Genomic DNA, 20,000 nt, shown 5'->3' with positions numbered 1-20,000 from the left:
GTCGAGGCGATTGGCTGACTTGCGTGGCGAGTGTGAATGTGAAAGTTCGGGAGGCGTCGTTCGAACCCTGAGTTGTGGGACTGTTGGGTCCTTTTTTTCTTCTTCTTCTTATTCTCCTTCTTCTTATTATTATTCTTTCTTCTTCTTCTTCTTCTTTTTCTTTCTTTTTCTTCTTCTTCTTCTTCTTCTTTTTCTTTCTTCTTCTTCTTCTTCTTTTTCTTCTTCTTCTTCTTTCTTCTTCAGCTTCTTTTTCTTCTTTTTCTTCTTCTTTCTTCTTCTTCTTCTACTTTATCTTCTTTTCTTGTGAGGTTCTTTGGCCATCTCTCGCTTTTTCTTGGTGTATCTCTTTTATCTTTCTCTGAGTATGTCTTTATCTATCTATCTATCTATCTATCTATCAGTAATCAACTCTCTCCTCCCCCCATTGCTCTCGACTGGACCTCTGTATAGGAGAATCCCATAGAATCGTCCCACTTTCGAGTTGATTTCCGGTTTAAATGACTAGTTGGCGATAGGATTTCCGGCGAGGAGTGTACAGCTTCCGTGGGGGGGAGTTGGGGGGGGGGGTTATCAGCTATAGGAGGCAAGGGGGAAAGAGGGTTATCAGTTACAAGGGCGCGAGGGGGGAAGGGGGAGGGGTATACACTTAGGGGAAAGATGAGGGGGGGGAGGATGAGGAGACGGTTAGGGGGAGAGCGAGGTGGAGAGAGGGTTGAGGGTAAGGTAGAGAGAGGGGGGAGGGTAAGGTAGAGAGAGGGGGGAGGGAGGGGGAGGGTGAATACGCGGGTTTGATGGGGGGTGGGGTTAAGAGCGCAGGTAAAAGATTAAATCGGTGATGATTAAACGGCATTAGAAAACAAATAAATTAACAGATAGAACACGAAATGTATATGTATGTTTTTTTCTTCTTCGATATCACGTTTATTCAGTAAACAGGACGGGGAAGGATAAAAGAATTTAGCATTTTCTATTCCTATTTTAGGCAAATACAAGACTATGAAGAAGAGAAAAGGAAATTAAAAGATTTTGTTTGGTGTTTACCCCCCTTTATTTTCCGCGAATCCAAAAATGAGTAGAATGAGTAGAAAAATGTGTAGAGGACGAGTAAAAAGGTTCAAATGAACGGAGATTTCGCAGAAGAATGAGTGAGTGAGTCGGAAAAGAGTAGGGAAGGAGAGCGTGTGGTTCCCGAGACGGAAGGGGTAGGCGAGGTAGGCGCTCAGTGGGGGGGGGGGGGGCGCTCAGTGGGGAGACAATAGGGGGGGGGTCACGATTGAAAGAGGGGGAAAGAGGGAGGGGAGGGGGTCCCAGATTGAAGGAAGGGTTGGGAGGGATGGGGGTGGGGTGGGGAGGTGAGATGGGGGGTGGGGAGGGGAATGGGGAAGGGTGGGCGGTAGGGAGGAGAGGGGACGGGGGTAGGTAGGAAGGTAGGGAGGCGATAGGCCTATGGAGATCTGATCCGGGAAGTGAAAATGGGAAATGGAATTAGCGCACTTGGAGGTTTTATTGTATCGGGCGAGGACGGAAGTGGTGTGCGGGGCTCTGATTGATCTGAGAGGCAGGCAGGCAGGCAGGCAGGCAGGCAGGCAGGCAGGCAGGCAGGCAGGCAGGCAGGCAGGCAGGCAGGCAGGCAGGAAGGCAGAGAGGCATAGCGGCAGGCGGGGGACATACATAAATACATAAATACTTGTGTACAGACACGCACACACACACACACACACACGCACACGCACACGCACACGCACACGCACACGCACACACACACACACACACACACACACACACACACACACACACACACACACACACACACACACACACACACACACACACACACACACACACACACACACATTTGGAGAGAGAGAGAGAGAGAGAGAGAGAGAGAGAGAGAGAGAGAGAGAGAGAGAGAGAGAGAGAGAGAGAGAGAGAGAGAGAGAGAGAGAGAGAGAGAGAGAGAGAGAGAGAGAGAGAGAGAGAGAGAGAGAGAGAGAAACGGGGGGGAAGAGAAGGAGAAAGGGAAAGAGAGAGAGAAAGAAACAATGGAACTTTTCGAACAGGTCATCCAAGGTCTCGTGAAACCGAGGTCAGGAGGCCCCAGATATTGTCTCCCGCACCTGGATGCTGTTGTGGTAAAGACCTTTTGAAGGATAATTTCCGCTGATAGCGCGTGCTCAGGTCGCTTTTAGGGGGGTGGGGTTGTTTTTTTTTTTATGTTATCCCTTGTTTGTTTGTTTATGTATGTTTTATTGTTTGTTTATTTATTTCTTTTATTTAGTGGTTTGCTTGTCGAGTTATCTTTCATCATCATCGTCGTTTTCTTGGGTTTCATGTATTCTTTTTCTCCGTTTTTCTTCCTGTTTGTTTTCTCTTAAATTCTTTTCTTTTTATTCTTCTTCCCATTCCTCTTTCCACCTTCTCCGTCGTCCTCTTCTGAGTCTCCATCCATTATGCCTTAAGAACTTCTGCAACTCTGAAGGTGGCGATCGAAATGTGAAAATGCAAGATACTTCTAGTGCATGATACTGCTGTTGCTTGATCCTCCTGCACAGAGTAAACTAATCACTCACGATGATTTAGTATTTGGTATTTAAGAACGACTCACAAAGAACCAAGAAATCCGGTCGCCCGTGACTTTTTACTGGTGAAGAACGTACGAACTTCACTTGACACGGACACGGACACGGAAGACTTGAGGTGACTTCATGAGGATGATTTTATATGAAAAGAGGGAATCAGACACGGATTCTATGACCGGGGGTGTTTTTGTATTGATGTTTAATATGGAGATATTAGTCGATGTGTTCGAAAGCGTGTGCGGAATAATAAAATGCCCCGTGTACGTGAGGTGACTCTTGGTAGTGTGAAGGTAGAGCTTCATTAATAGAGGCGAGAGGAATCGTGAATTCGCGGATTCGGAAGATGACGTGTTTAATGGCGTGTGTAGGTATATGCTTAATGTGCGCATATGTATGCAAATTAGTCGTGCTGCAGCTGTGTTAGGGGCCAAGGTGCCTGCATACTTCGACAAATAGTTGGAGAACAATATGCAAATTCTCGTCCCACTGACCCCCCCCTTCCTTCCCCTACTAGACCCCCCCTTCTTTCCCCTACTAGACTCCCCCCTTCCCCCCCCCCCCCCCCCCCCAAGCATCCGGGGCAAGGCCAGGGCAGGTCGCCGGGGTCAGATGTGTGGGAAGAAGGGGAGGGACACCCAGTGTGAGTGTCAAGTGTCACGTTTCAATCCGAGACTCCTGCGTGTAAGGTGATGTGGAAGGAGAGAGGGAGGTAAGGTAGCTAGGTAGGAAGGAGGTAGATAGGTAGGTAGGTAGGTAAGTAGGTAGGTAGGTAGGTGGATGATGATGATGATGATGATGATGATGATGATGATGATGATGATGATGATGATGATGATGATGATGATGATGATGATGATGATGATGATGATGATGATGATGATGATGATGATGAGGAGGAGGAGCAGGAGAAGGAGAAGGAGAAGGAGAAGGAGAAGGAGAAGGAGAAGGAGAAGGAGAAGAAGAAAAGGAGAAGGAGGGAGGCAGGTCAGCAGGGGGCGGAAGACAAGAGAAGAGAAGAGGGAGGAAGGGAAAGAGGGCGGGGACGGAAGAGAGAGAGAGAGAGGGAGAGGGAGAGACAGGACAAGGGCGAAGTGTGTTGAGAGACGGGGGCGTCGCATAACATGAGGTAGGGAGGCCACGAGGGAGACGCTGATGGCCGCTAATGTGTTTGTTAAGAGCCTCGCCGGTGTTTGTGCGGAGGAGGGGAAGGAGGCGAGGGAGTCTCTGGGTTTTACCTTTGGGCTCCCTTTGGGCGAGGGCTGGGAGAGGGGGTTATCCTCGGAGGTGCTTGCGGGGGAGGGGGGGGGAGTTGTTTTTACCCTTGCTGTGGGATCTTTTGGTTTCCCCCTTTTTTTCTTTCCTTTTTTTCTCTTTTCTCTCTTCTGTCTGTTTTTTTCTCTCTGCTTTCTTTCTTCCCTACCTTTACCTTTCCTGTCCCCTCCTTTTTTTTTGAAAAGGGGATTTATAATGCTCTTTTTTTGGTCTCTCGGTTATAGCATTTTTAGGATGAAGAATAGATTTATTATTTGAAAGGGAGAAGGTTGAGGATTGAGGGGGGTATGAAAAAAAAACACTTTGGGCATAAATTTGTTTGTCGGTCTACCTGCTCACTTACCTACCTACAGGCCTGCCTACCTGCCTCCCTGCTTGCCTGCCTGCCTGTTCGTTTGACAACCTGCCTGCTTGCCCACCGCGAGAGGAAGTCATTAAGACAGGCACACTTCCATAGGGAGGGGGGTGTTAGAGAAGGGGGGGTAGTTGGATTGGAACAGCTGTTTTGCTCCCGACAAACAGCTGACCCACGGTCGATTCTTCCTCCCTCTCCTTCCCTCCCCTCCTACCCGTCCCCTTTATCCCTCCCTTCCTTCCCCCCCATCTCCTCTCTTCTCCTCCCCACCATTGCCACGCCTCCCTCTCCTCCCACCCCCCTTCCCCCACTCCCCCACTCCCCCTTCCCCCACTCGGTGCATCTCATTTCCCTCGGCGAAATATCGATCCCCGTATTCCACGAGAAATCTCACGCGTCCTCTCCGGATATTGATTTCCTGGGGAAGGGGAGAAAGGGGGGGGGAGGTTGTGGATGAAAGAGATTGATATGGATTGATATTGATTGCCGTTAAAGGACGTGGGTCGGGTTTGCGTGGGTGGTGGTGTGCTGTAGACGGTGGTACTGTCCCGTGTCTCGTGTATGTAATGGGGAGGAAGGTTGAAAGGTTGGTTTATGTGTGGGGGGGGGGGGTAGGATTCCTATTTTTGTTGTTGTTATTATTGTTATCATCATCATTATCATCATCATCATCATCATCATCATCATCATCATCATCATCATCATCATCATCATCATCATCATCAATATCAATCATCATTACTGTTTTATTATTGTTATTGTTGTTGTTATTATTTTTATTATTATTATTATTGTTATATCGCTGCTGTTTTGTTGTTATTCATTATTATTATTATCATTATTATTGTTATTATCATCATTATGATTATCATCATCATCATCATCATTCATCATCATCATCATCATCATCATCATCATCATCATCATCATCATCATCATCATCATCATCATTCTAATAACTGTTGTTACTATTAAATGATTATTATTGTGAATGCAATTGTCATAATAATGGTAATGATAGTAATAATAGCAATAAAGATAAATGATAACGAATATTGTTAATTAATGATTATTATAATAATAATAATTATCATAATAATAATAATAATAATAATAATATTATTATTATTGTTGTTGTTATTGTTATTGTTGTTATTGTTATTGTTACTAATATTACTATAACAACAACAACAACAACAGTTCTTCTACATCATCATCATCTCTCTTATTCTTCATCGGCAACAGTCCCCGAATTCATTGCCATTTTTTTAATGAACAACTTGATGTGCGTGTTATTATTAGCACTTATTTGTGTGTGCGTGTGTCTGTACGTGTGTGAGCGGGAATAAGTGGTTCACCCTGATCTCACACTTCCCCCTCCCCCCTTCCCCCTTAGTCAAGCCCCCCCCCCCCCATTTGCCCCATCCCTAGTCCTCCCCCTTCGCTCTCTTGCCTTCTCTCATTTTGCCCCTTCATTTATGTCTCCTTACCTTCCCTCCTTTGTCTCCTTTTCTTCCCTCCTTTGCTTTCTTCCCTTCCCCCCATTTACCCTCTTTCCATTCTCAATTCTTCCCTCTTCCCTTCTCCCCTCTTGCCCCTTCACTACCCCCCCTTTTACCCTCCCCCCTTCCCCCCAAGGACAACAGGGTGGCGATGAAGTAAAATGACATAAGAGTGACAAGAATTTCGAGTTATTTCGCCGTGACACCTACTTGCTCTTAGGTGGAAAAACGACAGGATTGTGTGTTATTATTATTATTTCTCTACTTTCTTGATTTTTTTCTTATTTTATTGGTTGCTTTAAAAACAGTGATTGGATGCATACATGTGAGCATGACCATTCACACGTACGCGTATGAGTATAGTGGGAAAAGAAGAGAGAGGGAGAGAGAGAGAGGGAGAGAGAGAGAGAGGGAGAGAGAGGAGAGAGGGAGGAGAGAGAGGGAGGAGAGAGGAGAGAGAGAGGGGAGAGAGAGAGGAGGGAGAGAGAGAGAAGGGAGAGAGAGAGGAGAGAGAGAGAGAGGGAGAGACGAGAGAGAGAGAAGAGAGATGAGAGAGGAGACGAGAGAGGGGGGAGGGAGGGGGGAGGGGTAGCAGTCAAGTCTATTTAAAGGGACGACGGGAGTTTTTTTGTTGTTTTATCGATTGTCGAGTGCCCCAGCTGTTCCCGAGCTTGTCTCCTCAGTGGCATGTGCTTGCGAGTCGGCCTTTCCCTTTTTCATTTTTATTTTCATTTCTCCCTTCCATTTCCTTTCCTTTTCCTTCTTATTTCATTTCTTCTTTCTTTTTCATTATCCAACCCCCTTCCTCTTCACCTTTATCCTCTCCTCTCCTGGTCTTCCCTCTTCTTCCCCTCTTCCCATCCCCTCTTCCTCCTTCCCTCCCTTCTTCCCCTTCTCCCCTACCTCCTCCACTCCACCTTAAAAGAAATAACTTTACCTTTTTTCCCTCTATTCTCCATTCGCCGTTTAAATTGTCTCACGGTGATATTAGGCATCTTCAATGTCATGTTCCTGTCATGTGATATGTAAATTATAACCCAGGGAATGTTATATGGATGTTTTTTGGTAGCCATGTGAGGCCTGCATCCGTGTCTTTGATGTACTCTTATTGTTTATGCTGTTGTTGGTTTGTTGATGTTGCTATTATTATTGTTGTCGTTGTTATTATTATTATTGTTATTGTTAACGTTATTATTGTAATATTATTATTGCTACTACTATTACTATTACTATTACTACTATTATCATCATTATCATTATTATATCATAATTATTTATACTATTGTCATAGTGAGAGGACGACATACCTGCTGTTACACGTCGAGCCCGCAGGAACAGACATACCCGAGGACACCTTTGGGGCGTTTTTGGGATTTTTTCTTTCATCTTTAAAAAGTTGCTTTGTAACTAGAAAGTTCCGATTGTGTGTGAATTTAATAGGAATGCGCTTGCATTTTCAGTCAAATGATATAGTATTAGCCCTCTCCTGTCACCGCCGTTGGTCATGGCTGTGCCTATTTTTAAAGCCTAGTTTCCTTCTTCTTTCTCATCCTCTTCTTCTTCTTCTTCTTCTTCTTCTTCTTCTTCTTTCTTCTTTTTCTTCTTCCATGTTATTCTAGGTGGAAGTCTTTCTTAGGCAATAGGGTGAGCCTTCATTAGGGTCTGTTTTGTTTTATTATTTTTATTCCTTGAGTTTTCCTTTTTTGTATATATCATTAAATGACGATCTTATTTTGTTTGTTTGTTTGTTGTGGCCTTTTATCGTTGTATTATTATTATTGTTGCTGTGTATCGTTGTATTGTTCTATTGTTACTTATCATTGAATTATTATTATTATTTATCGTTCTATTCTTATTATTGTCAGTCATCGTTGTATTATTATTGCCAGTTATCGTTATAGTGTTATTGATATCGTATTATTATTGTTGTTGTTTTTGTTATTATTTTTATGTATTTTATATATATTTTATATAAAAGTGCTGATTCTGATGACAGAGTAATTCTGCCAGCCAGCCGGTCTGTTACTTTGGCGCGGGTATGACGCCCCAAGCGGGTATTGTCGATATCGACTTGTGAGGGGGGGGGGGGGGTAATAGTAGCAGCTGGATCGGTCGGTCGGTCGGTTCAGCAGTTGATTTTGGGACCTTTAATCTCTGTATGCTCTCTCTCTCTCTCTCTCTCTCTCTCTCTCTCTCTCTCTCTCTCTCTCTCTCTCTATCTATCTATCTATCTATCTATCCATCTATCTATATATCTATCTATCTATCTCTTTGTGTGTGTGTGTGTGTGTGTGTGTGTGTGTGTGTGTGCGTGAGTGCGAGTATGTGAGAGAGAGAATTATCTGGAATTGCTCCCTCTTCCCTTCCCCCCACTCCGCCCACCCCCTTGAATTGTATTCATTGTTTTTTCTGCCTTTTCTCTTTATCGTCATTTTTCTCCTACTTTTGTCTTTATCATCACTATCCATCTTTTTCTTGACTTTTTTCCTTACTCTCCTTTTCCGACAACTCTGCATGACTTTGGCTGCCAAGTACAAGTCCAAAATCTGGATATTTCTCTAATGACTTTACGATGTTCTTTATAATTGGATGTTTGGAGGACAAAAGAAACACATTTTGCGCTCAAAGAAAACGGATGTTGGCCAGAAGTGTCTCTAATTGCATTTTAGCTTCAGTCAAGTCATTCCGAGTGCATGATTTTATTGTGGGTTCGATGTCATGCAAGAAGGTCTGATCAGGTTTTGCTGCGATTTGGGAACTTGCTGAAACTACATGGATGTCATGGCGGGACTCGCTGAAGTTTTTGTATTACATTTCCTGCCCTTTAGGGAATCGAATGAATGTATTGAGGTTTGTTTATGCATTTATGTATTCATTAATATATATATTTTTTATTTCCACGCACATCGGCTGATCGTATCGCTTGGCCAGGTGTAGGCCCGTGCCGAGTATGTAATTAGTATATGGGGAGGGAGATAGAGAGGGGAAAGGGGGATGGAGGGAATAGAGAGACAGATAAATAAATAGATAAATGAATAAATAAAGGGAGAGCGCCAATCGCCGATGACACAAAGTCCATTCCGCCTGTGTCATCATAGCGCGTGACCTGCTTCGAACCGGCAACACTGGCTATCGATTCCTATTCCTAATTCGGACGGACGCATTGTGCGAATATCGGGATCGAACTCTTGTTTACTGAGGGAAAACCTGCTGGAGGGTGTCTCGCTCGGCCGGCGTGGGAGATGGAGGGTAAGGGAGGGAGGGATGGGAGGAATGGGAGGTGGAGGGGGAGGGGTGGGAGGTGGAAGTGGAGGGAGGGGTGGGAAGAGAGGGGGAACATAGGAACTGAGAGGAGGGTAAAGGAGATGAAGGGCAAGAGAGATGGAAGAGGAGGAAGGAGGGTGTAGAAAGAAGTAGAAAGAAAGGATAGAGAGAGAAAAGGGAATTGGGGGGGGGATGTACGAAGGGTGAGAGAAGAGAGGACACAATAATGATCTGTCACTGTTATTAATGGTAATTGCGGAACGGAACCTAGTCATGGAGAAGGGTTATTTAGCTTGAGGTTCGGGCTTCGGGGCAGCTCGGGCGGGCTGCAAGCTGTTCCGGAAGTGATTATTGAAAATAGAAATGAATAAAATAAACAGATGTATGTGAATTTTTTTTTAGCAGTGAAGGCGACGTTAATGGTTAAAACAAGTGGATGCCAGTGGATATATAAGAATATTTTCGGTATGGTAAGCTAAAACACATAGCTTGGCATCTCACCTGATCTTTTTTTATCAGTGTTATGTACCTTTACCTGAAATTCAGTGAAAACCGATAGAATCCAGAGTATTTTTCCACCGTATTATCCTAACCCTAGTCTTCCGTGTTCTATTTATTTATCTATTATTATTGTTTATTTATTATTATTATTTATTTGTTTATTTACTTATTATTATATATTTTTTGCGCGCTTTTTATTCGGGTCTAAAGATTCCGTTTTGACACAATGAGGTAAAGTAGGATTTAGATGCCCTTCTAACATTAAAAAAAGACTGGATAAATGTGAGAGTTCTGCCTCGTGTTCGTGGAATATATACTTGTTAATTGTGAGGGAAAGAAACTCGTTTTTCTTCACCTCCTTCTTCGCTGCGGGTCTTGGATCTGTGGACTCGAACGCCATCAGATTTTACAACACATTTTCCCTCAACTTTCAGTAACTTGAACTTTGTACATTCTGTTTTGTTTTCATATGTTTATTTATTTTGGCAGAAAACATGTCGAGGGGAAAAAAATGTCTTGGGAGGTTTTATATGCTTTTGACGAAGTTGAGAGTGAATGTGACTTTTCTTTTATTCTAAGAAAAGGTTCTCTTGTAAGTTGTGGCGGTCACGTGGCTCGAGAGGGTGAGGTTAGGTCCACGACCCGCGAGTAGGGTGTTGTTTTTTTTGTTTTCTTTTTTTTTTCTCTCTTGTTCTCTTGCTCTCCCTCTCTCTCTTGTTCTCCCCCCCCCCTCTCTCTCTCTCTCTCTCTCTCTCTCTCTCTCTCTCTCTCTCTCTCTCTCTCTCTCTCTCTCTCTCTCTCTCTCTCTCTCTCTCTCTCTCTCTCTCTTTCTCCCTTTCTCTCTTTCTCTCTTTTAGTGTTATCCTTTAAGGAGATGAGGATAAGATTGTTTTTTCAATATTTTGCTGGTTAATTTCTCGTGGGCGCCAATTATTTTTTTTTTCTATCATTATTTTAATCGTATCGTAATATTTGAAATTACGAAACAAGTCGACGAGAACAACAACTCGTATGACAATCCCCCAGGACCGCTGCCGCAGCTCGGGCAGCCGGCGAACCGAGTAATTGGTTTAGCGACATATCATTCAGGCGTTGAACCTCATCCTTATCTGGCAGCTGGCTCCCCCAACCCAACTCTCCCTCCCCCCTATCCCACATAGCCCTTTATTTACCCCCCCCCCTCCTCCTTTCCTCCAATTCCCTTGATTCGACATATTTCTTCCTTTTTTCAGCCTTATACTGCATTTGACTTTTGTTTTCACGTACTCCTATTATATACTCCTCCCTGTCTCTTACTCCCTTGACCCTCCCTTTTCACGCACTCCCTTTACCCTCCCTCCCCCCCTTCACGCACCCTCATTACCCTCCCTTTCCATACACAATTTACTCTTTCTTACCCTATACACACTCTCTTTGCCCCCCCACCCCTCCCTTACTAATGTAATTCCCACCCTGCTGTCCCCATACCCTTGCCGACCTTCATAACAGGGTGATTCCAGCGAGATTAGCAGTTCGACGGCAGGGTGGCGACGGTTGTTTTGGTAATCACCCTGTTTCGATTGTTTGTTTGCTAATAATTGCTGTTCGTAGTCTCTCGTTATATATGGGGGAAATACTGAGTTTTATATTGCATTTTTACATTTTTTTCTTGTTTTGTTGTTACTATTGTCATTATTATTGTTGTTGATTAGTTGTTATTGCTATTATTATTATCGATATTATTATTATCTGAATTATTATCATTATTATCGATATCATTATTATTGTTGTTGTTGTTACTGTTACTATTACTATTATCATGTCACCATTATTATTGTCCTTTTTTAATATTATCTTACATAAACCCGTCATCATCATGAGAGAAATTCTATCTTTGGTATCACATTCTTAATTCTCTCTCTCTCTCTCTCTCTCTCTCTCTCTCTCTCTCTCTCTCTCTCTCTCCTCTCTCTCTCATCTCTCTTTCTCTCTCTCTTCTCTCTCTCTCTCTCTCTCTCTCTCTCTCTCTCGTCTCTCTCTCTCTCTCTCTTCTCTCTCTCTCTCTCTTCTCTCTCTTCTCTCTCTCGCTCTCGCTCTCGCTCTCTCCCTCCCCCTCCCTGCCTTCTTCTTCTTCTTCTTCTTTTTCTTCTTCTTCATCTTCATCTTCAAAGTTTTCTCCTTCATCCGCGTAATCTGCATCACGTGATCACCCAACACAGGACGAAATGCCTTTCCCTGAATGCCGTCGGTCGATAAACAAGAGAGTATATGTCCTCCGTACTCTATGACTTTGTGGCGAGGGCAATGACCTGACTACAGAGCTCAGGGTTTTTTGGTGTGTGTGTGTGTGTGCGTGTGTGTGTGTGTGTGTGTGTGTGTGTGTGTGTGTGTGTGTGTGTGTGTGTGTGTGTGTGTGTGTGTGTGTGTGTGTGTGTGTGTGTGTGTGTGTGAGGGGGGGGGTAAGGTTGTGTTTAACGTTATGTATAAATATATATTTACATTGTGTAATTTTTATATTTCTTATGGATGTTTTGAACTCATATATATTTTTTTATATTTTCAGGAGACAGCCAATCATGTGTACCTTGTCATGGAGGTGAGTAAAGAAACATTTTTTGTGACAGTGGAGATAACTTCAACGTCACCTTCTGTTATCTGGAGCATATATATGTTTACGCAACACACACACACACACACACACACACACACACACACACACACACACACACACACACACACACACACACACACACACACACACACACACACACTACTCACTCAGAGTCATTAAAAAAAAACGAATATTAAGGATACCATATTGTCCATTTTTAAGTAATAAGAATGACCCCGTGTGACCTGACAGGAATAGAAGGCGGTCTTCCGTAGCACATTAGACTACAACATTTGGAAAATTCCCAGGACCACTTGTGACCTCGATTGACCTTTTGGCAGTAGTGGTTAGCCTTTTCTTTTTGGTCTGTTTCCTTATTTCCTACTCCAAGCACATACTCTCTTCCTCTTTTATCTCCTCTTCTCTTCTTCCCCCCCACTTTCGCCTCCTCTTCCTCCTCCCACTCATCCTACCCCTAATCTTCTTCCTCCCCCTAATCTTCTTCCTCCCCCTAATCTTCTTTCTCTTCCTCCTCCTCCACCTCCTCCTCCTCCTCCTCATCTTCCTCCTCCTCTTCCTCCTCCGCCTCCGGCTTTCACACCCTCCTTTTTCTTGCCTCTCCTCGACCAGTCCCAGATGTCGTTGCAAATCTTACCTTGGCCGCCTTCGCGTTGGGAACTGTGGGATAAGAATCTTTATCATGTTTTTCCCTCTCTATTTTTAGTCTTTGATTGTTTAGCGTGTTTTTCGTTTTGTTTTCATGCCCTTTATACGTCGTTCCTCACACTTTCGCACAGGCACACACGCACACACCCTCACTTACTCATCCTTGTTTGTTTGTTTTTTTTTCTCTTACAATCGTTTGTCATAGTCATTCATTATCACTCATACTCATACTCTAACTCTCTCTGTCTCTTGTACTTCCGCACATACACTGCCGTACACCTATGTACCTACAGACGCACCCTTCCCTAACACACATATATATATATACTAACATACCACCATACACAAACAAAAAAAGAAAAAAGTTGTTTTCCCAAGGGCCACCTCATTGCCGCCATGGCAGCGCAATGACACCTCCTTTGTGACACCTTCATTCTTCTTCCTCTATCTTGATTTTTTTTCTTGATTTTTTTTTCTTTTCTTTTACAAGCCCACAATTGTCACTTTTTTAGTGAACGGGGATAACAAGGGTATCTGCATGGAAGTCCTCGCTATTATCTGTCGGGTGTTTGTTCGTACGTACGATCGGGGCGCCGCACAGATAAGAAGGGGCGTGGCGAAACGGAGAAATGTGTCAGGGTTAAAGGGTGTGATGTTTACGTAATGCTTAATGCGACCAGAGTTATAATAGGTCATCGTCTCGGAAGTGGAATTCGGATTGTCATCGGGAAAAGGGGGATTGGCGTGGAAATTGGCGTTATTAGGCCGGTGGGAAGAGAATTGTCGGAGTCGGAAATGGACGCTAGAGAGAGAGAAAGAGATAGATAGAGGGAGAGAGGAAGAGAGGGAGGGAGAGAGTGGGAGAAGGAGAGAGAGAGAAAGAGAATTGGTGCCAGCTTCGGAAGCTTGCAGGGGTTGTGGGTGGGAGATGGGAGGGAGGAGTGAAGCGAGTTCTATGCTCGCTGCTAATTATAGCGAGGCTGAGGTGGCGGCGGTGATGCAACATTATCTGGCTTTTGCTCTCGTATTCCCCCGAGGTACGCCCGCTACTTCTTCGTGCCCCTTGCTGGTGCTCTCTTTTCCATCCTTCCTTCTGCTTCTACGCCTTCCTCCTCTGTTTCTGTTTTTGTTTCTTCTTTCTTGTTGTAATGATTTTCAGCGGATTCGTTTTCGTCTTCGTGCTCTTCCTCTTCCTCATTCTGTTCCTTCTCCTCCTCGTCGTCTTTGTCCTTCTCCTCTATCTCCTCCTCCTCCTCTTCCTCCTCCTCCTCCTCCTCCTCCTCCTCCTCCTCCTCCTCCTCCTCTCTTTTTATCCTCCTCCTCCTCCTCCTCCTCCTCCTCCTCCTCCTCCTCCTCCTCCTCCTCCTCCTCCTCCTCCTCCTCCTCCTCCTAATATCAATCTGTATTCTAATTCTTCTTTTCTCATTCTCATCATCTACTTATATTTGTTATACCTCATCTTTGATTTAAAGTGAAAAGTCTGCATTGTCATTTTAAATGGGATTAAAACTAATAACTGAATATGAATTGTTGACGGTTATTCAGTATTGCTCTTGTAGTTGCTATATGTTGGTTATTGTTATTGTTGACATTCACCTCGGCTGTGCATTGCATCATATAGCGACAGGCAGATCGATATGAGGATGATAACTCTTTATGGCGCAACCAAGGCGAGACCCTTATGCCGTCGGTCCTGTTGCTAGAGCCTTTAATACTTTATAAACACCCTTTACACACTAATTTACAACTATTTACTCTTAAACGCCCATATATTGAACTTATTCACTTGAGCTCATGATGCTTGCCGGTTCCAGTGGTATCATCCTCCCTTTTTTACTCCTTCATTTTACTCGTTCATTTTGCTTCGATTATTACTGTATTCATGTATAGTTAGTTTCATTCACGCACACGCTTTTACTTTTTTTTCTCTCCCTCTCCTCCTCCTCCTTCTTCTTCGTCTTCTTCTTCTTCTTCTTCTTTTCTTCTTCTTTTCTTCTTCTTCTTCCCCCGCCCCCACTCTCCCTCTCTCTCTCTCTCTCTCTCTCTCTCTCTCTCTCTCTCTCTCTCTCTCTCTCTTCTCCTCTCTCTCTCTCTCTCTCTGCTCTCTCTCTCTCTCTCTCTCTCTTCTCTCTCTCTCTCACACACACACTCACTCACACACACACACACACACACACACACACACACACACACACACACACACACACACCACACACACACCACACACACACACACACACACACACACACACATACACACACACACACACACACACAACCCCACACACAGCCACACACCCCATCACCACCCACACACACACACCACACTACACCACACACACTACACATAGCTCTCCTACTTACTGCTTCTTTACTCACCCTCTCCTTCCTTCCTTCCTTCCTTTCTTTCTCCACTTCCTTTCTTTGCGTTTCAGTAATAAAAGTTACTTAACGACCATAAAAATTAGGTAAACAAATGGCGTTTGTTTTTCCCCTTTCCGGAGTGTGTCACATACGCAGGGTACACCTTTGGTACGTTGGCGGCATGTGTACTGGTTTAAATGGGAAGAAATGTGTGTGTAAATAACTGGCAGTTGTAGAAGTGTGATTCGGAGGGACGTTGGTGGAGTGATAAACAGAATTAAGTAAGATAAACAAAGCAAATAGAAGAATTGGTAGTGCAAACAGGTGCATTTATTGTGACTGTCTCCCTGAAAGGGGGGGGAGGAGGGACGGAAAGAGGGAGGGGAAACCTCACGGGAAAAGCGATAGGCCTAGATAAGGAGAAGGAAGAGGGGGTGGGGTCTTACCTCAAGGAAGTGTTTTTCAGGTGTTGACACTTCCCGGCGCCCTACATCATGAACCGCTCATTATCGCCTCATTGTTTTTCTTACTTTTTTTTTTTCTTTAGCGTTGTGGTTTCGGCGGCGGTCGTCTCCTGCGTGAGAAAGCGTGCACGCAGACAAAGGCGAGCGTTGGGCTGTTGATGATGTCGGTCATAGCCAGAGGGCATTTTGAGTCATGCACGGGCCGGGGGGGGGGGGTCGGTCGGTTGCTGTTCCGCTGTCCTGGGCTTCTGCGCCAGGTCTTGCTTTCATTCATGCTCCGTTTTCCGCATTACCTCTCTTTCTTCTTTAAATTTTTTTTCTTCGTTTATTATTATTATTATTATTATTATTATTATTATTATTATTATTATTATTATTATTATTATTATTATTAGTATTATTAATTGTAGAATCCTCCTCGTTCTCCTCCTCCTCTTCCTCCTCCCTTTTCTTCTCCTCCTCCCACCTTCCTCCTCCTCCCCTCCTCCTCCTTCTCCTCCTCCTCCTCCTCCTCCTCCTCCTCCTCCCCCCTCCTCCTCCTCCTCCCCTCCTCTCCTCCTCCTCCTCCTCCCCCTTTCCTCCTCCCCTCCTCCTCCTCCTCCTCCTCCTCCTCCTCCTCCTCCCCCCCCTCCTCCCCCTTCTCTGTCTACGGCTATCTTGTGCTGTGCATCTAAATTATTTCCATTTAGTCAAAGGACAACACCCACAGTCTTCATAAATCAAAGTTGCGTAAGATCCCTACCCCCTCCTTCTCTCCTTTCCATTCCCCCTTTCTTCCTTCTCTTTGCCTACTTACCCTCTCCATTTCGCTGCTTCCCCTTTCCCCCTTCCTTACTTCCCCACTTCCCCATCCCCTTCCTTTTCACTCCTTTCCCTCCCCCTTCCCTTCCCCTTTCCCCATATCCCTCCCCACCTCCCCTTCCCTACCTCCACTGTTTGTACCCAGAGTTCATGTATCAGGGCACCTTTTTCATGTGGGGGACGGGGGCAACACCCTTTCAGCGGGGAAAAAAGCGTTTTTGAAAACCCCAAGGGGCCGAATCGTCGCTACAAATATCGAGAAGGATGGGGTTGGAGGATGAGGGGGGTAGGGGCGGGGGAGATTGCAGGGGGCGTAAGAAAAGGGAGTTATTGGGGAAGGTGGGGGGTAGGTAGGAAAAGGATAGAGGGGGAGGGGTTAGCGGGGGAGGGTGATGTGGGGTGGGGAGGGGGATTATAGGGGAGGTAGGTGGAAGGGATTGACGTGGTGGGGTGGGGGCGGGGGTACGATAAGGAAATAGGGGGGGATGGGATGATGTGCTGAGTGGGAGAGATAAGGGGTCGTGGGAGGACTCTCCTTATCTCGCGAAGGATTGAAACACCTGGTAGGACGTCAGGTGTTGCGGTAGAAGGCACACGTCAGGCGCTGCGTCATAGATGTCTCAGCAGCGGCGTGATAGCCAAGTTGTCGGTATTAGTCAGGTTGTTTAATTAAGATTGTTTGTATTAGCGATGTTGTCGATATTAGCTAAAAGTTAACGGAATTTGCTAGGTTATTGGAAAAAGCCAAGATATCGGTTTTAGCGAAGTTGTCGGTATTAACGTACGGTCCCCCGTTTCCCTTGTCTCGCGCACTCATAATGCTTTGTTTTTTAATGGCGGCGGTACTTGTATTGCGCATTTGTGTGGCGTGTGTCCGAGTCGGTTTCGGGAATCGTGGGTAAAAGGTTTAGTTGTTCATTTTTTGGATTTTTTTCCTCTCTTCCTTTTTTCTTATGAGTTTTTTCCCGAGATGTTTTCCCGTTTCTTTCTCTCTTTTTTCTTTTCCCTCTCCATAAATGATAACTGGTCCATCCAGGACTCCGCTCGTATTTTTCCCCGCCCGAGTGATTTGGCGGGGGAAACGACGCGTTTTTCCTAAAGAGTTTCGGAAAGTTTCTTTGGCGTTTTTTTGCATCGTCCCAAAAATTAAAATGATTTTGGGGACCTGCGTTTCATTTACTATCTTCGCGGAAAGTCATTGTTCTTATTCTATTGTTTTATTTTGCAATTTATCTGGAATATCGTGAAAGGAGAAAGGTGAGTTGGGGGGTAAGTCCAATTTGCGATGTGAACGAGGCATGATTACATAGGAAATATTAATGAAGATGCTGTTTAAATAAAAAATTTTTCCTTTTTTCCCCTTTGTAAAGGGTAGGTTGGGGGCTTCACAGACCCCGTCTTTTCGACCGACCCGTCCCTGGCCGGGGAGGCCCTGTGCATGACCGACCTGTGACCTGTGACCTAGGATGAGAACGGGAAGAAGGGCTCAGGTCTGACACTCGATCGGCGGGTTTTGAGCGAGCGGATGGGCGGGTGGGCGTCGCCTTTGGGGTTGGGATGGCGAAAGGAGAGCTCGTTGGAAGGGGGGGGGGGTTGTCAAAGGGTTCCGCTGCCCTCAGCCTCCGCGGGGGTTGTCGTTGGAAGGAGGGAAGGAGGGGCGTTTTTTTTTTTTTTTTTTTTTTTTTTTTTCCCTCGCTTTCACATTTTTTTTCGTTCTCTCTCTCTCTTTTTCCTTTTTTTCTCTCCTCTCCTTTTTCTCTCTCTCTCCCTTTTTTCTCTCTCTCTTCTCCTCTCTCTCTCGTTTTTTTTCCTCTCTCCATCTCCCTCTCTCTCTCTCACTCCCCTTTTTTTCTCTCTCTCTTTCTCTTTTCCCCCTCTCCATCTCTCTTTTCCTTTTTCTCTCTCCTCTCTCTCCCCTCTCTCCTCTCCTCCTCCTCTCTCTCTCTCCCCTCTCTCCCTTCCCCTTTCTTTCTCGTCTCTCCTTTGTCTCTCTCTCCCTCCTCTTTTTTCCTCTCTCTCTCTCTCTCTCTCTCTCTCTCTCTCTTTCTCTCTCTCTCTCTCCTCTCTCCCCCTTTTTCTCTTTCTCTCTTTTTTTCTTTTTTTCTTTTTTTCTTTCTTTCTTTTTTTCTTTTTTTCTTTTTTTCTCTCTCTCCCTCCCTTTTCTCTCTCTTTCTCTCTCTCTCTTTGTTCTCTTTTCTTTCCTTCTTTCTCTCTCTCCCCTCCTCTCCCCCCCTCCCCTCTCTCTCTCTTTCCCCCTTTTTTTCTTTTTTTTCTCTCTTTCTCTCTCTTTTTCCTCTCTCTCTCTCTCTCCTCTCCCCCTTTTTTCCCTTTTTTTTCTTTTTTTCCTCTCTCTCCCCTCTCTCTCTCTTTTTCTCTCTCTCTCTTTTTTTTCCCTTTTTTCTTTCTTTCTTTCTCTTTCTTTCTTTTTCTTTCTTCTTTCTCTCTCTTTTCTTTTCCCCTCTCTCTCTTTCCCCTCTCTCTCTCTCTCTTTCCTCCCCCCCCTCTTCTCTTTCTCTTTCTCCACTCTTTCTCTCTCTCTCCCTCTCTCTCTCTCTCTCCCCTTTCTCTCTCTTCCTTTTCCCCTTTTCTCTTTTTTTTCTCTCTCTCTCCCCTTTCTCTTCCTTTTCCTCTCCTCTTCTTTCTCCCCTTTTTTCCTCGCCTCTTCTTTCCTCTCCCCTTTTCCCTTCCTCTTTCTCCCCTTCTCTCCCCCCCCTTCCTCCCTTTTTCCCCTTTTTCCTTTTTTCGCCCTTTCCTTTTTTTTTCTAAACCTTCTTCTCCCCTCTCCCCTTCCCTCTTTCTTCTTCCTTTTGGTTCTTTTTTCTCTCCCTTTTCTCCTTTTTCTTTTTATTTTTTTTTTTTTTTTTTTTCTTCTTTTTTTTCTTTCTCCCCCCCCTTTTCCTTGTTTTTTTTCCCTTTTTTTTTTCCCATTTTTCCTTTTTTTCCCCTCCTCTTTTCCCCACTCCTTCCCTTTTCTAACCCTTTTTTTTTTAAAAATTTTTTTTTTTTTCCCCCCCCCCTTTTTTCCCCCCTTTTCCTTTTCCCCTTTTTTGGGGAAATTTTTTTCCCTTTTTTTTCTTTTGTCCTTTGTCCCCTTTCCGAAATTCTTTCCTCGTCTTTTTCCCTTTTCCCGATTTTCCCCTTTCATTCTTTCCTTTTCCCCCCCTTCCGGGGGTTTAAAAATGGTATCGGAAAGGGGGGGAACTTAATTTTTTTAAAGACGGGGGGGTTTTCCGGATTTGGAGGGCCCGGGGGGGGCGGGGAAAAAATTTGTCCCAGCAATCTTTACGGAACCTGTTTAGTTGGGAAATTTGGGGGAATTTAAGGGGGGGGGGGGGGGGGCCAAAAAAATGTTTGGGTTTTTTTTCCGTGGGAAAATCCGGGGTTCCCCCAAGGGGGGCCCCTATATTAGGCCCCTTTTGGTTTACCTTTGGGGGTTTGGGCGGGGGTGGGGAGGGGAATTCCCAAATTTTTTAAAAAAACTTTTTATTATTGGTTTTTTCCCCTTTTTTTTTTCCTTTCCCCCCCTTTTTTTTCCCCTTTTTGCCCCCCCCCCCCTCTCTTTTTGTTAATCTTCCCCAAAAAAAATTTTCCCCTTTTTCCCTCCTCTTCCCCCTCCTCCTTTTCCCTTTTTTTTTTTTTTCAT

General features: G+C 44.7%; 1 protein-coding gene across 1 annotated transcript in view; it reads left to right on the top strand.

Annotated features, from left to right (window-relative positions):
* The window catches only part of LOC119576735 (serine/threonine-protein kinase unc-51-like), a 96,182-nt gene that overhangs the window by 47,713 nt on the left and 28,469 nt on the right, over window positions 1–20,000 (top strand). The window contains exon 3 of the mRNA XM_037924379.1: window positions 12,016–12,048. Coding sequence (XP_037780307.1) covers window positions 12,016–12,048 — 33 coding nt within the window. The remainder of the gene's footprint in view (window positions 1–12,015; window positions 12,049–20,000) is intronic.

Source organism: Penaeus monodon, chromosome 9, assembly GCF_015228065.2.
Source record: "Penaeus monodon isolate SGIC_2016 chromosome 9, NSTDA_Pmon_1, whole genome shotgun sequence".
NCBI classification, from domain to species: Eukaryota; Metazoa; Arthropoda; class Malacostraca; order Decapoda; family Penaeidae; genus Penaeus; species Penaeus monodon.
Note: the sequence above shows the minus strand (reverse complement) of the source record. Positions and strands in the feature narration are given on the sequence as shown.